Source organism: Rhea americana, unplaced genomic scaffold (genome assembly GCF_003343005.1).
Source record: "Rhea americana isolate MKP2758 unplaced genomic scaffold, rheAme1 scaffold_36, whole genome shotgun sequence".
Lineage (NCBI taxonomy): Eukaryota > Metazoa > Chordata > Aves > Rheiformes > Rheidae > Rhea > Rhea americana.
In genome coordinates, this window is record NW_028186490.1 from 3,840,031 (window position 1) to 3,861,877 (window position 21,847).

At 36.9% G+C, this 21,847-nt stretch overlaps 1 protein-coding gene across 8 annotated transcripts in view; it reads right to left on the reverse strand.

Moving 5' to 3' along the window:
• Positions 1-21,847, reverse strand: part of KCNMA1 (potassium calcium-activated channel subfamily M alpha 1) — a 516,194-nt gene that overhangs the window by 273,837 nt on the left and 220,510 nt on the right. For all 8 annotated transcript variants that reach the window (XM_085312304.1, XM_085312302.1, XM_085312303.1 and 5 more), the window contains one exon: positions 6,728-6,789. In XM_085312304.1, the coding sequence (XP_085168430.1) occupies positions 6,728-6,789 (62 nt within the window). The remainder of the gene's footprint in view (positions 1-6,727; positions 6,790-21,847) is intronic.

Sequence of the window (21,847 nt, forward strand, 5' to 3'; positions counted from 1 at the left end):
AAGTAACAAAGCCTTCCTTCACTTTGAATAATAACAACAAGGCCAAAGAACTGACCTGCAAGGCACCACATGAGACGGAGCTCAAGAAAACTCTATTCCAAAAGGAACAGAGAAAACTCTGCTCCAAAAGGGAAAGACAGTCCCTTCCTGAAAGACTTCACATGTAGGACACGAGTACATGAGAATTCAATTAATGTGTCATTCAGTGACAGTGTACTTTTATACAGTCAAATACTTGCATGTATCGTTTTTTTCTATATTTAAAAAAACTCAGGAGAAGAATGAATAATGTACTAGTCAGTCTCTGGAGTTAAGCAGAAGACATGACAAAGTAGCTTTGCAAGTAAAAATGTGTTATTTTCTCTTATCAAATTCTTTGATTAATGTTTGAAATTAACTTTGTGGTTCTCTGTCAAAGAGCACTATCTGAGCACACCATATAACTCGGAACAGAGCTCTAAAGATAGTTAATCTGAACAATTAAAACTCTGTTGTAATTTTCATTATCCTGTTCTCTCCAAGAATTAATTCACAATTAAYACAATCCCAAGTGAGCCAAGCTATTCACTTGCATGATGGTGGACAATCAGTGTCACTCAAACCCTAGTTTATGACCACTAAAAGCATGCATCTTTGTGCTCCCTCCCCTGTCACAGCACTGATGAAAGAGTTTGTAGATGAGGAGGATGTGTATAAGTTATTTTCTGATAGTTTCAGAACTTGGGACAGTTTTAAGGAAGGTCTAGAAAAGACACTTGCAAAAAAAAGCACAAAAGTTCATTAAAAATTTGATTTAAAAATCAAGGTACGAATGACAAGAAAATGCATTTTTCTTGAGGTATACTTAATGACAGCTTGATCAATTTACATTTCTGGAGTATTTAGCTTCCCAGCGTATCAGAACTATATGCAAAAGCAGCAAGTATTTCTGAGATCCTCTCAAATACACGAAGAGAAACTGAATATTAAAAGAAAAAATAAAGCAGAGTTGCCTGTAAGTTTAACTTTTATACTTTCTATATATAAAAAGAGATAAAGCTGTCTAATTAAGAAAGCAACAGTTGAGAACAACCTCTGGGCTCAGCATGAATTGATATGTTTGTGTATACATGTGTATAAATCTTCTCATTCACAGTTCCACTGTTATTCTTAGATCCAGCTGTTTTACACTCATTGCCAGATGGCACTTTTATGTCCTATTCTAATCAAGTATATTATGCAACACAATATTGGGAAAATTTAGCTATTTAACAGTAACTACACTGATGCCTTTTAAAATACAAACATCACCAAAAAACAAACTGAAAACCCCAACATGGAAGAGAAACATACAAAGCAAGTTGCGAGGCTTCTATATTTTCATCTTGTCATCAGCTTTATTATTTTATATGGACCTGAGAGTTTAATGAAAGGTCTCCAGTAAGTGATGGATTTTTTCAGGGACAGGGTTGAAATAACTGGTCATTAGAAAGCAAGCTCTTGGGCATGAGTTTTAAATTTCTGAGTCTGAAAAGCACCACTCATGCTGTTGCTTAACATACTACATTGCATTGCAGCCCAGCACAGTAAGGCAGAACCAGAGCAGGAAATGCATACTCACATCATAAGCAGTTTCCATGCTACTGCCATTGCAAGAAAGAAAAAGCAGGGAGCCCTGAGTTACCAGCTTAGACTGAGGCTCTGCTACTGCTTTTACTAATCATGCCTAAGGTGATCGCAGCAAGCAACTTTTATTCTCTGCTATATTAAGAGTCACCAGTGCAGCATGGTATGCAGAAGACAGGAGGACAAATGAAAGTGGAAATCGGCAATTCATCTTAATGCTGATGTCAATAAAATTCAGAAGAGCACTTCCATATGTATTCGTTACAAAGCTATTACAAACAGAAGGATAAACAGAAGTGAGCTAGGCAAGGAAGGAGGTTGTGCAAACTCTTTATAAAAAGGCACAAAAAATGCAAAGTACTGGCACAAGCCTGGCTTTCTGTTCTACTGCAGTACAGGCAGTGGACCTACGGGACTACTTAAAGGGCATACAGACATTGACTCATGTTTTCCTCTTAAAAATTAGGGATGCTTCCATTATTTTCTTACTTTGAAGAACTATTGATGAATAATTTTAARGGAAACATGAATTAGAAAAGAACTACTGTTATGGTATATGATACTAGTCTGTACTAAAGTAAATCACTTTTTTAAAATCAAAAATCTTCTAAGTATCTCCTTATGCCACTTTAATGTCTATCTTCTGGTTTTAGTTTGAATAAAAACAAAACTTTAATTGAAAGTGAGACAGTCTCTAAAAATAAAAATGTAATGATTTGGTTACTTGTTAACTGAAGATTAAAATAATTACGTGAATGGTATTTATAGAACCTTTTGGCAAATTTCTCATATTTAGCTGCTATTTTCAGTAGTTAAAAATTCCAGTGTCCAAGATAGCAGTATTTTATGAATGTAATTCCACAAATAAAGGAAGGAAGAAGTCTAGTCCTTAGTAATAAGTAAAACATTTCCTACCAGGATTTAATCACTATGTATGTTAAGATAGTCATTWTCTCTGCTAAATGATTTCCCAGTTTAAGGACTGAAATCTGCCATTAGATACTAGCATGTATCGTTGAAAGCACACATATTCACTTAGAAGAAAAATGTTCTGTATATCTTACAGTACTTGGAGATAATGATTCAAGTAGTGAAGGTAAGAAGTGGAGGCACTGAGTAAACAACAGAATAATTTTACTGAAGATWATTAGAATAATCCTTATAATCTTCAAAATGAAAAGCCTTTGTTCTTTCCACTGAGAATGAAGTTGAGATTTTGTTCAGAACCTTTTAGCTGAGTGAAAAGCTGCTTTTTACTATGAAAAGTCAATTCAGCTTCATGCAGATGCGTTTGRTCACAGCAGTGCCCATATTTTGCAATTTAGCATGGTGCACATATCCCTAAGTTTGTGTCAGAATCAGAATTAGTACAGACATGTTTTACAGCAATGCACAGTAGTTAGCTGGCTCTGCTGAGATGTAGGACTAATTGGTATGGAGAAAGTGCAGTGCTGAGGAAGCTAACTCCTAACCCCAAATCTCCCTTGATAGCATTGCACTTATCTGGGAATGTTTCTGTTAGAGAGAGATGAACTGGGTGGCACAGAAACGCTTGTACTTAACGCTCCTTCCAGCTGCAGCAGCCTGCTTCCCTGCAGCACCACAGTTCCACCTTTTCCCAAATGATCTTCACATCCTGTTTGAGATCTACATGTAAACTCTTAAGGGATTTCTCCAGGCAGGTATACAAGCCATTTCACAGGGGATGGGATTGCTGGCGTAGGTAAAGCACAGATGGTCACTGAAGTGGTCTCTAACACTTTCCCATAAAGTCTGCAGTTAAGCAAAAAAGGATGTGGAACTCCATGTTTTTGTCTCTTTTTCCAGGGCCACTCCTACAAACACAGGTTAGGGCTGGATGCCATTTCCGTCWCATGCATCATCAAAAAAATGCAGGCTCAGTTTTTATATACAGGAGGGGAGAGGAGAATAGAAGAATAAAAGGCCTTTTTCCCTGTGAAATTCTGGAGGAAGATGTAAGGATTTAGAATTACTTCCATCACCTCCTTCCTTCCTTCCTTGTTTTCCTGCAGCCTTTTCCAGGGAGATTTCTTTTTCTGCAGTTAATGGAAAGAGCCTGCTAATGTTATCATTAAAAAGGACATCTGAGGTCACTCAGGTGAGGGCCATCTTAAAAATAAGTATTTGGTACACTTCTTTTTACAGTATTTTGCCTTTCATTAGATTCCTAATAGCTGTTTGCATGACAACAATTCTTTAATGATAACAGTGTTTTGGAGTTCTGTGTAAGCTATATTTTCATGTCAAAAATACRGTAACTGGTGCTCTTAAAAATAATTACATAATTTAATATAGGTCTTGTTCCAGCCTCTGAAAATGAAAAATCCATCATTCTAAAACACATCTGTCAACGTGCACTGCAATATACCAAATAAACCATTAGTATCATCATCTTAACCCTCAGTAACTGACATATAGAGGCACTCGTTTTTCTGCATCTTTGCAGATCATTGGTCATAAAATTAACCAAGCTTTTGGAGCATTTTAATCAGTGTTTTTACTCTCAAATTACTTTGATTTTTTCCTCAATAGGCCCTCAGAAATACACAGAGCAAAAAAGCCCAACCACAGTCACCGTGTACACTAGGAAAACAAGCAGCAGATCTGGTCTTCCACTGATCTGCAGCACATTTAATTTGCAGCAAAATAGTGTGAATGTGAAGTATACATAAAAGCCCAGCAAATCAGAATAGCCTMATTTTTGTAAAGATGTAAATTAACAAAAAAATTCAGAAAAAATAAAAAACATTGTTATCCTCAAACCTATTATTTGCASAACTAATCTACTCATTATTTACAACAGCAGAAGCAAAGTAAACAACATGAAGACTCATTTTTATGCTATAAATTCACCAGTTTTCTTTCAAATCTTTGTTTTTTGACAGTTTCCACAGTATATATTAACCTTTATATTCCAGCTAGAAATTTTGTATCAGCTATAATCTAACCATAAATTAACATGTACTATATAAGTGATATTCTATGGGAGTTTGTCATTATCTGAACAGGGAAGTTTTCATAACAGCAGACAGRCAATTAATTTCACTAAGCACACATTTAGGGATCTTAAATAGACTGATATTTCACCACATTTTTTTCTGCATTACTGTAATGGATGTCAGGTCAGCTGCTAATACAAAATAAAGCAAAATTTTTCACTTCAAGAAGTTATCTGGCAAGTTTCTAACGTGATTTAAACTTTTTTAAAGTGTGTAWAGGAAAAAAAGTAGAGGCAGTGAGGAGGAGAAAACGGAAAAAAATATGTGCTAGTAGAGTATATTGACTTGAGGTTGCTGAACGTAAACTGTAGTAGTGAGTTAAACATTGGCTGAAAACCTACAGAAACCTACAGGTAAAATGCTTTTCTATCCCCATTAAACAAGCTGCCAGTAAGTGGTAGCACAACACAGATTAGGTGGCCCACAGAAAATTTAAGCACCTCACAGAAATATGACCAGCTCCCCCTTTCCCCAAATTTTGTTTTGCTGTCCTTGAGGAAAAAAAGTCTTCCACAACACAGTGCCTGAAAATCGTTACATGCTTAATTAGCTTCACAACAATTGCCCCAGAAAGAGGTATCTGGATTTTAGTGGTCTGAAATTGAAACACGAATGTAAACGGCTTTCACTCCATTTGATTTTTTTGCTTAGACATGTTGAGCATGGACTAGTTTTGCTGTCATGCTTTTAAAAGTTTTTATAACGAGCTTCAGAAAAGCACCACTTTACATGCTTCACTAATGACGTATTAAATAAAAATTGGCTAAAGTGAGGGAGGACTCAACACAATGCTAAGAAGAAGGCGGGGGGGGGGGGGAGAGATTTGTCCTTAATTCAAGGGTAGTCCAAGGAAGAACTTGAATTTTTCCACCACTAAAGACCTCTCCACAAAGAAAATCTTTATTTCAAGTTACTTAGGTTATCCTTGAGACACCTAGACTACAAAAGCATGGCTTGAAACACACACAGTATAAAGCTGACATCCATGCATTCAATAATCCTTTTGCTGGTGCTACTACCTGCCTGGACATCAGTAACTGCAGATGTCACAAGTGAAATGTCTTAATTTTCTGGGTCACATAAGCATGGTTTCATAACATAACCACAGCTGTTACAGACAGCTACGCTAGCTTGCAAGGAGCAGCCCCAGCATCTTACTGCATCTTAACAGTCGCAGTAAAGCAAAGCCCAGAATTAGTATGGAAAAAAGCATCTGGTATACACTCCTAGAGCTTTAAAACGCTATTGATACTTCAGCATATCATCTTCTCTACAAAACTGAATTCAACAGAATAATACTCTATTAAGTCCCTCTTCACAGGGTTCTTCATGTTAGGCTACCTCTCCACCCCTTACACCAGTGCCAATGATGAGCTCGAGATCAATGAAATCAAAGGGAGGATATTACTAGTTACATTGTTTTGTATCAAAGCATCCTATGCCTCAAAAATGTCATCGTGAGACTTTCTATTGCCTGTCCAAATACACAGCACTACATGAGAGGGCTGTTACATGACTACATTACATTTAAAAAAGCATCGAGACGCTTCTCAGAATTTTTATAGGCTAAATCTTAGTTTGTGAGAAATCTATCAAACCCAGCAAATTTGAATAGGCATGGTAGATATAATACTTGTACTGTCTACTTCATTCAGCATTTTTTGTTATTGTTTCAGAGGTGCGTCTTCTTTCTGAGACACAAAATGATTTCCTCTGCAAACTTTTTTTTTTTTTTTGGGGGGGGGGGGGCAAGTATTCTTCCTGTGTATTTTTTTTATCCTACTTTTGAGTTTGAAAGATTCTACATATGCCCACTGAACTGGAAAAAATACAATTTTGCAACAATACGTATAATCTCAACAAGCAGAAGTACTGTTTTTCTCTCTCTCTTCCTGCAGATCCAATGTTCAAAGTTCAATCTATTTTATGCAAGGTTTTTTCCCCAGCCCTAAATTATTTTGGAAGACTATACAATATTATAAAGTTCTTCACACTCAGGCGATGAGAATAAAGCACTGAGTTGAAGTAGACAAATGGAGCAATTTCAAAATTTATAATTGCTGTGAGAAAGGAGGTGAAGGAGAATGTATGAAAATACTCACTTTGATGAATCTATGAAGTATATTACAAGAGCACCAATACTAAGAGCGAAGACTAATACAACCTACAAAAGAAAAGAAAAGAGTAATTACTTAACAGTGTTAGAATGAAACACACTTTCACACAAAAAAGACAGGTAAAATAAATCATAAAATAGGATCCATTTCAGCTGTTATTTTCTTCATGAAAACTGATCCTGCTTGCATTTCAAACATGATACATTMTCATAGGATGCTTTCTTGCATTGAAGAACAGCCACAAAGAAGAAACTGAATCCCAGCTCAGGGAAATAGAGCCTACAAATAGGTCCTGGATCCTAATCTCTGCTAAACTAGACACTTAAATTCCAAATGACAAGGAACCCTACTGCATGGCTTTCAAGTCACASTGCAGTTTTATTAGGGCTATCCTTCAAGACTACGCCAAGAAGTGTTTCAGTCCTTTTACATAACCAAGAGCAATGACAGATCAGACTGAATTTTCATTTACATACACTACATACATGGATGTTAARCCCACATGATAAGTGTTCAACTATGCAAAAATATGTATTTTCCTTCCCWGTGCACTAAGGCTATTTTCAGTGAGACATAACGGTCAAATTCAAGGAGCGAAGAATKAAATCTTTCAAGTGACATTTTTATTTTTAAGCGTCAACATCTAGAGTTTGATTCTGCTTTTTTAAAAACTACATTACTGATCAGATGTGTGCAGGTGTTACAAGGTGACATGAGCTATTAAAACCATATCAACTAGTTGGTGGYTGACTGTATGGTAAGAAACAAACGCAGTGAATAGAACTTGTTGATTGGTACTTGGCAACACACACTAAATTATGATTAGCAGTGGTCCCAAGCCCAATTGTTTTCTCAGAATTAGGTTACTGAGAATGGGATTGACCCCCCCCCCCACACACACACACCCCTCATATTCCAAATCAGACACAATCACTGGGTTTGGATCTGAATCAAATTTGCTGCATTGTTTAGCTCAAGGATTATTTGTTATCAATAAATCTTTCACATTTTACATCTTTTTTTTWWWWAAAAAAAGCAGAGTTAACCAAAYTGTTGAAGCTCAGAGAAAACATTACTTAAACCATTGCTTAAATTTTTAGTGAAAATTTTCACTTGACCCAAATCTATTTTAAACACAATCATTCATTATTAAATGCTTTAGAGCAAARTACTAACAGTGAAGTTCTGTTAAAATCCACAAGTAAAGCTGGAATTKGGTTTTGCATAACAAGTCCTGGGTCACAACATGCACTCATTGTCTAATGGCAAAAAAGTCCCCGGAATAAAAATAGTATAATATACGAGCCTTGCACTGCAGTCATATCTGGTCTCTTATAAACACTCCTGTGGTGTTTGACTAATGTTAGATAGATCCTGGGTAAGATCTTCCAAAATGCTTAAGGAATTTAAAAGTTCCTCAAAAGTTCATACAATTTCCATTGTATGCAAATGTCTCCATTTTGCAAGAAGCTCCAGTTTCTCATACTACTCCAAACAGTGAGATATGGGCACAAAATAACTACAGCATTCCTYTATTACAGTGTACACTTACTTTTAAATCAAGACTTATTCCCACTCCTATCACCCCAAACCACATATCTAGCATTACAATTCAGAATACCTCCAAATTCAAAGAAAGGTCACCAGCAGAGAATGGAATCTTAAATACTCCCTTTATGCTGCTCGCAGAGAAACATAGTTTTCCATTACTAAGTGACAGAGGTCAAGCTTGAATATGCCAAATGTGTGGARAAAGCAGGGCCTGAAGCAACTAGGTTAGAGTTATAYTAAAAACAAACAAAAAAGATTAATCCCCTTCTGGGCCATACTAATCTGTTTGATACAGTTTCAGGTGCAAGTTTGTTTCTACATTCCCATATCAAAAGATGAATACTTCCTGATTATTTAGANAAAAGAAAAAAGAAAAAGAAAAAGAAAAGGCAGCTCAAAAGTTACCAGGTTTAGGTCTATTTCCAGGTTTCAGTCCTTGCAAAAATTTTATGGGCACCAATGCTTGTGCTTGGAAACTTTTGCTATCTTTGAAGTGTGGTAGAAAACTAGACAGACCAACATCCCAAACTCCCAGCAGCTAGAATCTAAGGGAAGGAAAGAATCATATACTTAAGTGAATTATTGCCTTGCTTGTTAACTAGGCCACAGGGASAAAAAGCTTGCTTGCTTGCTCTGTTTATTATTCCAATGCATTTGGCACATCTTTGTTATTACTCCACATCCATTATAGCTTCCCTCTCCCTCTCTGAAAGGAACAAATCTTTTAATTTATAATAACTTGCTGTTTGTTTAAGACTGAGAAATGTGAAGTCATATGCTAGCAGCTACAGTGACTAAGCACTTAGTATTGAGTTAAAAATAAACATCAATTTGATTAAAGGAAAGAGGGAAAAAGCATGGAATAAATGCTGCATATCCTTAAGTCTTTCAAAAAAAAGAGAGAGAGAGAGAAATCCAACTACAGAGTTCAAAAGTGTACAGTACATTTGAGACAAATTAGTGAAACAACAGAAAAAATACACTTAAAAAAAACTGTAAAAAAGATACACTCTCCCATAAAAGTAAGCAGCTCCAGAAGAGGTTTGACTGCTCTGTTGACTTGGGGGGGGCGGAGAATATGCATTAATAAAATACTGTTAAAATGAGGAATGATAACTCCAGAGGAATCAGTATACCTCCCAGAGCCAGGCCTATTTAACAAAAATAATAATATTGATAACCCAATGGGTAGTACCATTTCACCTGCATCCAAATTCAACTACTGTCCTAGAAACATGGAAAAATGGAAAGACTGTTCACATGAGGAAGGAGAGATACAATTAATACACACAAAGGAACGACTAGACTTTACAGTAGGAACTTCTGTTCAATCTTTCACTGTGCCTCAATATTTGAGCCTTCTGTGCTTTTTTGTATATCTCACTCACAGAACTCAAGAGGTTGAGCAGGAATCAAAGATGGAATGGATATCTATCACATACTCCTCTCCACATTAGGTATTAAAATAAGCCGCACACAGTGAAAATTAAAGAAAAAAATAAAAAAAAAAAAGAAGAAGAAAAACACTTTCAGGAGTCCTGTAATGTCAAACACTTCAGGGCATAGCCTTTAAATATTGGGATTTTAAAGGAAAAGTCSCTGCGAGTCCATTCTTCCATATCAGCCTTGAAATGAATACGTCAGAAACATCATACTGAAAATCGAGACTTATATAGCAGTCTCTGTTCCTCTGAATTACTAAAAAAAGTGTTGATAAAACATGTTAAATTTTGATATGTATATCCACAACAAATAGCACTTCAGTCTATGACAAACCCCACAGAAGCTATGAACTCATCCTGAAGTATTGTGTGTGTACATAGAAAGGTTATAAACTCTTATCTGAAATCAAAAAATAAGCCAGGAATAAAAACAGTTTCCAAGGTATTCGTTGTGCTAGCTAAATTCCACTCCGATTAGCTACAATCTGGCTGCATTTATTTCCCTCAGTTTGGATACAGGATCATGTAAAATGCTTCAACCAGCACTCAATTTCCAAGCGCTCCCCCTTCTTCCCTCTGCTCAAAAGAGCATCTTTTAAGGAAACACATATAAACATTAAGCATATCAGCACAGAGRTTTCTGTGCCTGCGCAGCGTTACGTTGAACTTGGTGCCTTTGAGAAAACAAGCACTTACATTTTGTGCTTCCACCCTATGTTTTTGTTTCAAAACAATCCTCTTCTGTCTGCAAGGCAGGATGAGAAGAGGTCAGACGTGCATAGGCAGGCAGGGAGTTCCTCCTTTCCTACTGCAGAAGTCACTCAACCATGGGTCTGGAGGTRCCCTCAGGGCAAGTATGCCAACCTCCTCCATAAAGGAGTCCTTTTTACCACTCCCACAAGCTTCTTCATGGCCCCTTTCTCCTTCCTAGTCATCAGGGTACAAAACTTGTAGCCTGAATTAGGTAGCTCACTCTCCACCTTTTTTTGGTTCTGAATACCTTRCTCCTTTCCGTGATGACTGCACTGGATTTCTATTGGGGCTAACGAATGGAAATACCTCACRCGACACTCACCAGCTTAACCGTTTTATTTAATAAGACTAAGTTTATAGAGGCACTGGAGAGAAACTGGTTCTTATTAAGCTCAGGGGGAGGGGGGAGGAAATCTAAATAAATAAATATTTTATGGAAGCAAAATTTTATGGCTGGAAAAGTTCCCTCGAGAGCCCTTATCTTTCTATCTGATGACAATCTATTTTGGCATATTATTCTTCAGAATTCTGTCTGAAATTCTTATTATGGTAAGATTACAATAACAGTTTATAYTTTTCAACACTAAGCCATAGAGTCCCTACTGCACTGCTTCGAATATATTAAGTTGTTATTAATATTTTCAGGCTTTCACTTAATTTTAATTTCCAAATGYATACAGTGATTTCTGTTAATGAACTACTGAGATTTTTTTGTATAAATGATTTTTTGAAAGTTCTATTAGCGTCTGTACATTGAATTACTTAATGAGAACACAAATTATTTCTTACAAAATAAAGATACAAACCTTGGGGTCCCAAAATCCCTGAGTTAAACCAGGATGTACTAATAACTTGGCAGAGCCTGAGGTTGCTTCTACCTAATTTGAAAGAAAATCTATGTACTTTAAATATCAAAATAAATTTCCTTTAACCATAATAACAGAACTCAGTTTTATTCCTTTGACAGAAACAGAATTTACTTATCTCGGTTTATTAGGAATGGAAATCTACATTTTTAAGGACAGGTCAGGTGCAAATTACCTTTCAAACACAGGAAATATTTAATGTTTAATTGGAAATYTCAGCATTAATTTTAAGACTCTATAATGTGCACCAGCGTCAGTACAACTACTAACTGCGTAACAACAGTCAGACTAGACCACACAATGGTCAAAATGGCTTACTTAAATTGATGTCTCATTAACCGATACTCCATATGGAAACAAAATTCAGAAGGCATTCCGTGTAAGCAAATCTGTAAGTAGTAAGAAATTATGTACTGCAGCTAATATAAATAGCTGAGCAATTAATACCTCTTAAGTTACTAAAAATAGAGATAAAGGAAGAGCTATTTACTATAATGCAGTATATGCTCAGAGCAATGCTTGCTCTACAAATCAGTGTTCTCCACTCGTTTTTGGTAGCACTCGCTTCATTAAGTGTTTGTCTTTATTATTCCCTTTGAACATATGACACTGAAGTAAAGCAGCTGCATCGTGTTAAATCATGCAATTCATATTGATTCATCCAAAAAGATAGGCTTCAGAGCTACGTGGTTTGCCAAGACAAATAAGATGTAATATATTTTTATAGCAAGCAACAGGGAATTTCTCCCCTCCCCCCCCCTTTTTTTTTTTTTTTTTTTTTTTTTTTTTTAATTATGACCTGCTAGCCATAGCCAGGAGTAGAGCAGGAGTGATGATCTCCAAAGTCCATCAGCAGGACCAAGCAGCATGCTCCGGGTGGTGCTGTCTACTGATTTTTCTCTGGACTTAAACGCATTGCCCTCTCTCCAAATCCTTCTGGTTCCCCTTTCTTTACCTGGTCCCTCCCACGCCAATGTATAAATCAGTGAAGCGATAAAGAGAAAGGTACAAAATAATGGCAGTAATACTTYCCCCCCCTGCTCTACGAGGTCGCAGTTCCCGGGGGCTCTCAGGAGGTTGTTCTATTTCATACCGGTTTCCAAGAGCATTTTTCTTGTTGATAAAACGCTCTCCTAATGTCTTCCAGAATAACCGCTTACAATGCGACCGTCTCTTTAAAGAAAACTACCTAACAGCACATCTGTAGCTGCGGGCCACCTCACAACAGCAAACAAGGACACACAAACAAGTGAGGGCTGGAGTGGGCAAACGAGAGGAGAAAGTAATAAAATAATAAAAAGATAAAATAAGATTCCATTTCCTGCCTCCCCGCAATAAGTAACAGACACAAACGACGAACCAGAACTCTAAGACACCTGAAAGTCTCCTGTCATTTATCTTTTATTGACAAGTGTAGGGATACAGACATTTTGCAGCTAACACATTCCCTGTAAAAAAGACACGCGTGCTGGAATACAGCTGTGCGACRAATACGCAGCGATATAGGCGTCAGTTCTCCTGAGAGCACTGGCAAAGTGCAAGTTCTACAGCCAGCGCCTGCTGTTGTCTACAGGATACACACTATGAATTTTAAAGGATACGTCTGCAGGATAGTGCATGAGCTAGTAAATCTGTCTTGGTAACTTATTGATCCTGCCCTTTAACATGCAGAAGAGGCAGGCGGTGAAGGAAAAAGAAAAAAACAACAAAAAAAACCCCAAAAACCCACACCTACAGTTTCCTCCATGCTTTGCATGTCAAATAGGATTCAAAATCCAATTCTAGAAGAAATGAAGCACCTCCACATAAGACAGCGAGCAACCTCATTTTTTAGGTGAGAAAAGATTCAAGAGTACTCAACTCTTCACAGAGTCAGTCCTTACCAGCTCTGAGTTTTGAATCTGAATCGACAAGATTATAGCATTAAATCCCAACCTTGCAACCTTGAGGGCCCACATTTTAACCTTTTCAGGCATCCAAAGACTTGAAAATGTTTGCATGCAAATTATTAACTTTCAATCATATCATTGGCTTTTTGATTTTGGGTACCTTTATGACACACCAAAAAGTTAACTAAAGGTTAATTAGCTATTAAAACCTACAGCAAATAAATTAGTCACCAACCTTCAGTAWAAAGAGAAATGAAAGCTTAAATAGCCATATAAGATTCTTTGAAATAAAAAATTTTGCCCTTCTTGGGCAAAGCCCAAATAGACTTACCCATTTACAGAGAAAACTCAAAGTCTATAAACCAATAGGCAGTAAGGTCTCAGTCAATTTCTCCAGGAAAATTCACAGCAAGGATTTCCTTTTAAAAATAACACAGAGGCAACAATAAAGTAGGTCAGCAGGAGCTCTGGATGATGATGAGCAATCAGAAATCTTGGTTATTTTCACCTAGTTCTGCCACTCATTTGGTGTATGACCTAAAGCATGTCACTTCACCTCACCAGGCACCCAATTTTCCCTCTTCCTTTTGATTGGATGCAAAGATATTGCCTGTCAACTCATTAGGGCAACAGCTGTCTTTCATTACAGGTGTTCGCAATAGTTCTAGCACAACCGAACTATTCTACTACTACTATAATAATAATAATTAAAAAATGAATACAGCAATATGCAAAATTTTGAGCACCGTCTAAGAAAGCAAAGGGATTTCACTTACTCAAGGGCTTTGTTTGAATAGAAAAGATTTAATATCTCTTTCTACAGTTACTTCTCAATTATCTTTCTGATATTACAATTTTGGTCCCATTCAGCCACCTGTGTATGCTGACATCCAGTGTAGCAGGGTTTTAATTGATTACTGACACTAAAATGATGTATTTAGTAGAAACATCTCTTCAAAATGTGATTCTTATTTATCTGTATCTCTGTTTTTACAGACCTGTGTGACAGTTACAATAAATAAAATGTAGAAACAAAATTCCTGGGGAGAAGAAACAAGCACCGTAGATACAGAAAAGTTGCAAAGAAAAGGAGAACTAGCCTGAGCCTGCTGGGTTACATTTTCAGTTCCCAGGTATACTGCTTACACATCACAACAGTAATCTGAGTATTATCTGAAAGGTACAAGGGAGACGCATGGCAAAGCCCTAAATCACTGTAAGCTTGCTAAACCATTCATGTAGTTGAAGTAGTAAGTAATTAAGATAACTGGTCACCGGGTGTAAGATACGTGACATCTCTGAATACAACCACACACAAGAAAACTAGCAAATTCAGTCTGTCTTTGTCATCAACTGGATTTTATACTCTCTCCAGTAAAGGATCCCCCCTCTCTGTAAGATCATGTCTACAGTTTAGCAGACTACCTTCTCTTTGAGCCAACAACTGCTTGATATTAGGAAGAATCATTAGAGTTGACATCAGAAACAAGGATATGAAAAATCAAATCAAGGAATGAACCAAAGAAAGGGAATATCTTAATGTGCTTCCCCCCACCTACCCAAACTCATTTTAGGAGGAATTTTTTTCAAAGAATTATCTTTGCCACATCCTGTTCCGTACATGCTTCTAATATGTGTTCATATTTTGACTTCATTTTTCTTTGTTTATGCAAAGTGTTTTTTTCCTCAACTTTTCCACTGACATATTGACAATAATATGAAATCTTCTGTTCAATCCATATTTTTTTAAAAAGAATGAGATTTTCTAATTAGTGAAAAAATACAAGACAAAACGTCCCATCTGTTAACGGTGCTCTGTGGCTTGAAGTTAATTAGGTTTGCTGGGAGACTGCCTGGCAATGTGACGAATTAAAGTGCATGCAACTTTGCCAATTCAGTATTTAATTTAATTAGTCAAAAAATAGCAGTATTTTCTATCACAGTGTGTCATTTTCTAGTGTTAAATCCTGAATGGATAGCGCATATATGTATATTTATACATATATATTCCCCACACACACATATACACACGCAGTCCTTCCTCCTGTCTACCTAGCAGTCAAACAAACCATCTCCCATTAAGGTCAACAACAAAAATACAATTCACTTTGCTTTTAATAGTAAGAGCATATAACCCACTTTGATTTCCACTGATCCATGACCATGGGTCTATGGTCACACTGAGAAAATGAGATATGCCAATAACAGTTACCTATAAACCGTTCTTCGAGTTGTCATTGCTCTCATTTCCCTTTTAAGTCCTTCATAGTATGATGGTAGCTAAGGGACATCAGCGAGCCTACTTATGGATCACTTCAGAGAAATGACTGACTTGCCTGCCAAACAACCAAACCATGCTGAAAAGCAAACAAACTCCACTGTGCAAAACTGCTCAAAGGCAAAACAAAAACCAGCCCTAGAGCGTGGTACACACAATGCAGAAAATGACATTTGCACTCATAATCGGGCTAATTATTCACAATCTCATCCCCAGTATGGCTTCTGAAAAGCCTTTGCTTACTGTGTCAGGTGCTCAAACGCAGCTTATTGATTTTTTGGTTAAATTCACATATTATAGTTGTGATAGAAGGCTTTTTACCTCCATATGAAGACTTGGAAGCAAATAACCTTACAACCTCCCCTGTTCTACAAATGCCTCATCTCACCTCCTGAAAAGAAAAGGATTAAGGTGAGAGAGATGCAGAGGTAAGCAAAGCTGCATGTGCTTTCTGGTACAATACCTGCAAAAAAGTCTTCAAACATGCAAGTGACATCTTGAAACGCCAAAAAGAAAAAAGAGATTTGCATGAGTAGGAGTTCGTTGTATCTGAATTCACATAGTCTACTCAGTGACGACGCACAGCTTATTGTCAGCATCATCACTAGCTTTCTTTCAGTAATTAAAAGTATCAAACACTGGACATCAACGAACAAAACCAACGTGAGGATATCAGGCTAACAGGAAGAGGGAAAAACTGTTGTTGATACAGTTGAACAACACTAGTTTTGAAGGTCACATTTGTTGTTGTTGTTGTTTTTTAATTTTAGTATACTGTTTTTACTTCTTTTCTCTGGCATTGCTCGTCCTTCAGTTATTTTGCCAAAATTGATAGCTTTGACTGATGGCCACAGGAAAACATCTCATACTAATCCACTCTGAAGTCTGAAAAATTGGCATTTTTGATCATTAGCAACAAATCTAAACCTACTTAATCACCCAGCCTTATATGTGCATCTGACCATACAGAAAGCTACCTTTAATTAGTATACAAAGGAAAACTACAGAGAGCGCAACAGTCTGAGCAATGACCAAATTTTATTCATTGTACAAGCTTAAGATGTACCTTATACCTCAACTTATCTGAAAAGAGAAAATAAAAAGCATAATAATTTTCTAGAGACTATTTCAACATACAATTTTAATCAGAACTCCCGTTTTCCTGCAGTAACATACAGAAAATGTGAACTCTTCTTCAAGTCATAAGCCTGTCTATAAATTACACAGTCCTTAATCATGAGAYCTGAGATTTCTGTGTAATTATGCAGTAAGAATTCAGGGGAGCAATTAAGCCTAAAACAAAACAAAAATATTCATGGTTGTGGTGATTTTGGTTTATGAGAAAGCATTCACTTGCAGTTAGAGAGCCGGTTCTGATGGGCTGCAGAGGAAAAATGAACATTTGTAGCAAATGCTGCACYTTTAAAATACAACATGAGCATAAATTTTCAGTTTATCTTTTGTATCCGTTGCACAAGTATAATTATATGCTACTCCAGATGAAATCTTGGTTCACAATTTGATGCAAGGCTGCATTGCTACATGCCGATTTCTTCAAACTTTACTATGCTATTTCAGAACAAGGCATGAAAGCCTTTGCTTGGTATCATCTAGCACAGGCCCTAATCATTTTCATATTGTAATCATCAAGGAAATGCTGATGGCATGTTGTGAGTATTGCTAATTAGGAATTACGTTTCAGCTTCATGTACCTATTGCTCAGAAATCCACACAAGTAAGAAAYAGAATCAATCATCTGCAACAGTCACCAAAGACCACGTGCAGGAAATAAATATTTGCAACGATGAAGCAAGCGAAGGTAAAATATTATTTTTAAACAGTGAGCCTTTACTTGCAGCGAATAATTTATTTTTGAGGGATAGAAGGGAAAAGAGTAGTTTCTCTGTAAGAATGCAAAGGCTGATTTATTCTGTAAATACATTTCCTGTAGATGAGCTCGCCTATGTTGCTGTGTGGCTATAATTCTAAAAATGAGAGCTTTTTTATGAGCATTTTTAGTGTGGTTTAAAGATAAAATCATATAATCATAGGCTTAAAGGCTTGCAGAACTAGTCTTTCCTTTGTGTGCTCACTTTAACAGTCTTGTCTAGCTTTTAAAAATCAAATAGCAGCGGCCACTTATTGAAGTGGTCTGAAGACCCAAYCGTTATCCCAGCTGACCTTTTCTCTCGTTAAGGACAACACTATGTCAGGCCTTTAAGTAAACTTTCTGCCTCTATAGTCTTGGCTTTTGTTGTTTTCTTATTTTTTTACGTAACATGAAGAATTTGACTCAAAGAGACCTAGCCAAAATCACTCCTTCTTCATTATCTTTGGTCTTTTCATCTTTACCAGGCTTTGCTGAGTCAGAGTCTCTCCCTTCAGGGGCTTCACACTCCATATAGCCTCCCTCCTGGTGGTGGAAAGCTAGCAAATGGCTCCCTTGTGAAGGTCTGAGTCTGTAAGACTCCTAACTTTCATTCTGCAGCCATCTTATCCACAGAAGTAAAAAATACAAGGCATGGATAATGAGAAACATAGCACTTCAGCTTATGTTCTGTCTCACAACTATCATCTGGTACATCATTTTTCCCCTTTTCTGTATGCTTGCTTCAGCCTGGCTGCATTCTGGAGAATTACAAGACCAAGAGTGTTTATTTTGAAAAGAGATAAAAACTGGGAGAAAAATGGATGAACCACTAGGAAAACAAATAYCCACCCAGACCAAAGAGATTTGCAAGATGTATTGCTGCAAGTCCATGCCTTTATATAAATACACAGTTTTAGTTCATTTTAAAATATTGTGTAACAGACAGAAGTCTGTACATATTAAGTACATAGTACATATTAAGTTTGTTGGGCTTTTTTAAGGATTGCAAGTATTGAAAGAAAAAGTATACCATGCACAAGTCTCACAAACTCTAAAGTAAACTTTGAAAAAAAAGGAAGTTTTTGTCTGAATGAGCACTGCAGAATCTGGCTGAAAATACAAGCACTGCCAGCAAAATTATGCCATTCAAGCTTAAACTTTCTTCCTTTTCTCTTTCTTCTCACACTCTTCCAAATTGCCTCCCCAAATTCTACTTATTAATGATCTCTTATACAGATTCAATCCTTTGCTGTTTTTTTTAATAATGTTTTATTTTAAAATAAATCACCTATCTAGAATCTATTGAAATGTGTTAAAACCAAAAATAGGAAAATTACCTTTTTAACACATACTGTGTAAGACTCTGTCTAGGACCAGAAGCTTCCCTCCCTCCCAGCTCTGGCCATGCTCCTTCCCTCCATGATGCTGCATCACCAGAGCCTCCTCCCTGACCRCCAGCTTCCCCTGAAGACACTGCTGCTCTTCTCTTTTAGTGAGGAGCAAAGGAAAATGTGGTAGGTGAAAGACCACCAGCAGTGGTATGTGGGCTATGTGGTTTTGCATCACCCCAGCATCTCATCAACCTCGGTGCTCTACCAATGATGTCCCCCCCTTCGTTGAATCACTTCACTAGCACAACAAGACCAAAAAGCAGAAAAAGCAAAATGAAGTCAAATGAAGTGGTCCAGCACCACTTTAAAAATATTTATACCAAATCTACAGACAAGAAATATTTATACTCAGTGATGATGCTGCACAAGAACAAACACTGTCAAGTCCTAATGCTAACAAATACTGTTTTCTAGTCTGCTTGGCTGATGTGCTTCCTCTTGGACTCCAGACAGGGCTGGAAGAAAGAGCTTTCAACTTTCATAATTTCAAACATTAAGTTGAAGTTCATTTTGCTGACTGCCTAAAACCTCAGAAACCCTTTCTGGACAAAGCGCTCTTATGGTGGAAACCTATGTGAAACCATGCCAAGGCAACTGAACACTACTGACTCAGAAAGGAGTCCAGCTCCTGAACCATTAACAGGATTGCAAGCAGCACCCACAGCTGCTTCTTTAAGCACTAGTTCAAGTCACAGTTTGATTTCTCATTGCGGCTTCAGGTAAACAAAACACTGGAGAGATCAAATGAACTTCCATATGCACGTATGTATCTGACTTCATAGTTGCCTATTTCCATTTCTAAAGCCATTTTTCCTAATGGCCCTAGCAGGAGGTCACTAGTGCGTGGAATGGGCTGCCGGGCTATTCCCCAGTGCAGTGTTGCAGCACCCAACAGGAGGACGAGCTTGTGTGAACAAGCACAGCCTGTGTGTGTCCCAGCCCCTGACACACAGGTTGCACTAACGCGGAAACCCCGAGACAGCCTTTCTGCCACAGACAGTGGAGGTAAAAGCTGCACATTTGCTGAGCAAGCTGTCTTATTTTTGTTCCAGTTTGTTGCAGGATTAGAAACAAATGACCACCCCGCTTAATAGCTACTGCACCTACTTAGATTGTGTTAACTCTGATCTCTTTACACATTTTCCCATTTATGAGTGTAATAATCCTAAATTCTCATTAAAAGTTTTCATGTTCCCCACAAACACAGGCAGGCAGCGTACACATTTATGTTTGTTTCGAAGAGTTTCTTCAAGACCTTAGAGGCTAGAAACTTAAGGCGTTAACGTTAGAGTTTGGAGAAGGCATACTCAGGAGGTTTATATCTGTTTGATTGTACAAACAATTCTGGCATTTTTTTGTGTTCTGCTGCAATCCATGAGGTTCTGAGTGATCAAAGACCATTTTAAACCATAAAATTCTCAGTCCGTTAACTCAAGAAAATGACTTCTTTATATTAAAGCCCTGAGACTTCTGACAGGGCCCTTCTAGCGCTTGTAAAAGCCAGCTGAACATGCTCAAGCAACTGTTTTTGAGAGCCATAAAGCGTTAACGAACAGAGGAAGCTGGAGTTTGTACATACGCATCCCATTTTAAAAGAGGCTTAAGTGCAGATTAGAAGTATCTGAGCCAAGTCTTTATCACAAGGTTTGATGAACTTGCAGAAACATCATCCTCTACTCCTAGGAACTGTACAGCTGGCCAATAATACCACGACAATGTCACGTGAAACATGTATTATCATGTTTCACATGACACAAACACAAAACAAACTAATTAGTCTCTTCTGCCTTCACTGTAGTTCACACTGACAATACCACTGATGATAGTTTATTATGAGTCTTGCAAAACTGTACATGGGCCTGTACTGTCTGCCGGTTGTTTCAGCTCATAACCTAGGTTCCAGAGACATGAAAAGATAAAACCTCAGATTTCAATCAGAGAAATACTTTCAGCCTACCTAGTTATGAATTWAAAGTAACAAAATCTGATTATATTGAACTATTTAACATGAGTTTAACATGGGAAAAACCTCACTGTTTTTAAAATGTATTATTTTGAAGATAATTTCAATATGGCTTTAGGTCTGATAAATGCCTTTGAATTTTGTGGTATTGACAACATTATTTATTACATATTACAAAGTTGCTGATCTTGAACATCACCTACATTCATAAGGTAGTTTAGTATTCATAGTGCAGTACATACAATAATTTTAAAACAAGAAAGAAATTGTAAAAGTATTAAAACATCCAGAAAAGTTATCCTATTCAAGATTTACTACCAAATGTACTATGCACTAAATTTATAGTGATAATTATCCTAGTAAATATATTTCCAGTCAACTGAAGTCCTCCCGTCAGAATAACTTATTGGAAGATAGTCATAGTTTTTCCAACTCTTTATTCAAGAATAGCAATATATATTATAACAGTAAGGGACAAAGAAATATAGAATATCTGAAATCTAATAATAATGTCAAACTCCTCATGAGAAAAATAATTGCCAAAATAAATTGCTTGAAACGATCCATGTCTTTCTAAAGAGGCAGATGACCCAAAAAATTGAGAACGAGCATATAGATATAGCAGGTACGATTATAAAATTGTGCTTTTCACATAAATTGTGTGAAAAGAAGAATGTTTTAATGTATCTGATTAGAGAGAATACCAGAATCAYCTTTTGCCTATTGGAAACTTTCAGAAAAAATAGGTTTGTATATGTTTAATAATGTTGCTTTTTACAACAAAAAAATAAAACGCAACAKCTTAGTGGAAGCGTATATGCAAATATGAAAATTTCATCAGAGACAGAAAGAACTCCATCCATTTTTGAATAGCCAATGGCCAGTGGAARAGGTATTTACTTGGAATATATGAGATAAACACTTCAGATTACAGAGTTAAATCTCAGTCTCTGCACATGGGAACCTGTGCTGTGTSTCTCTCAATTTCTCTCATCTTATATTTTGTGTAAATAATTAAATATCCTTTGGAAGAGCAACATCCTACACCTCCCACAACCTAGTTAAGTGCTATAATTACTTTGCTCCTAGGAGTTTTTCTTAC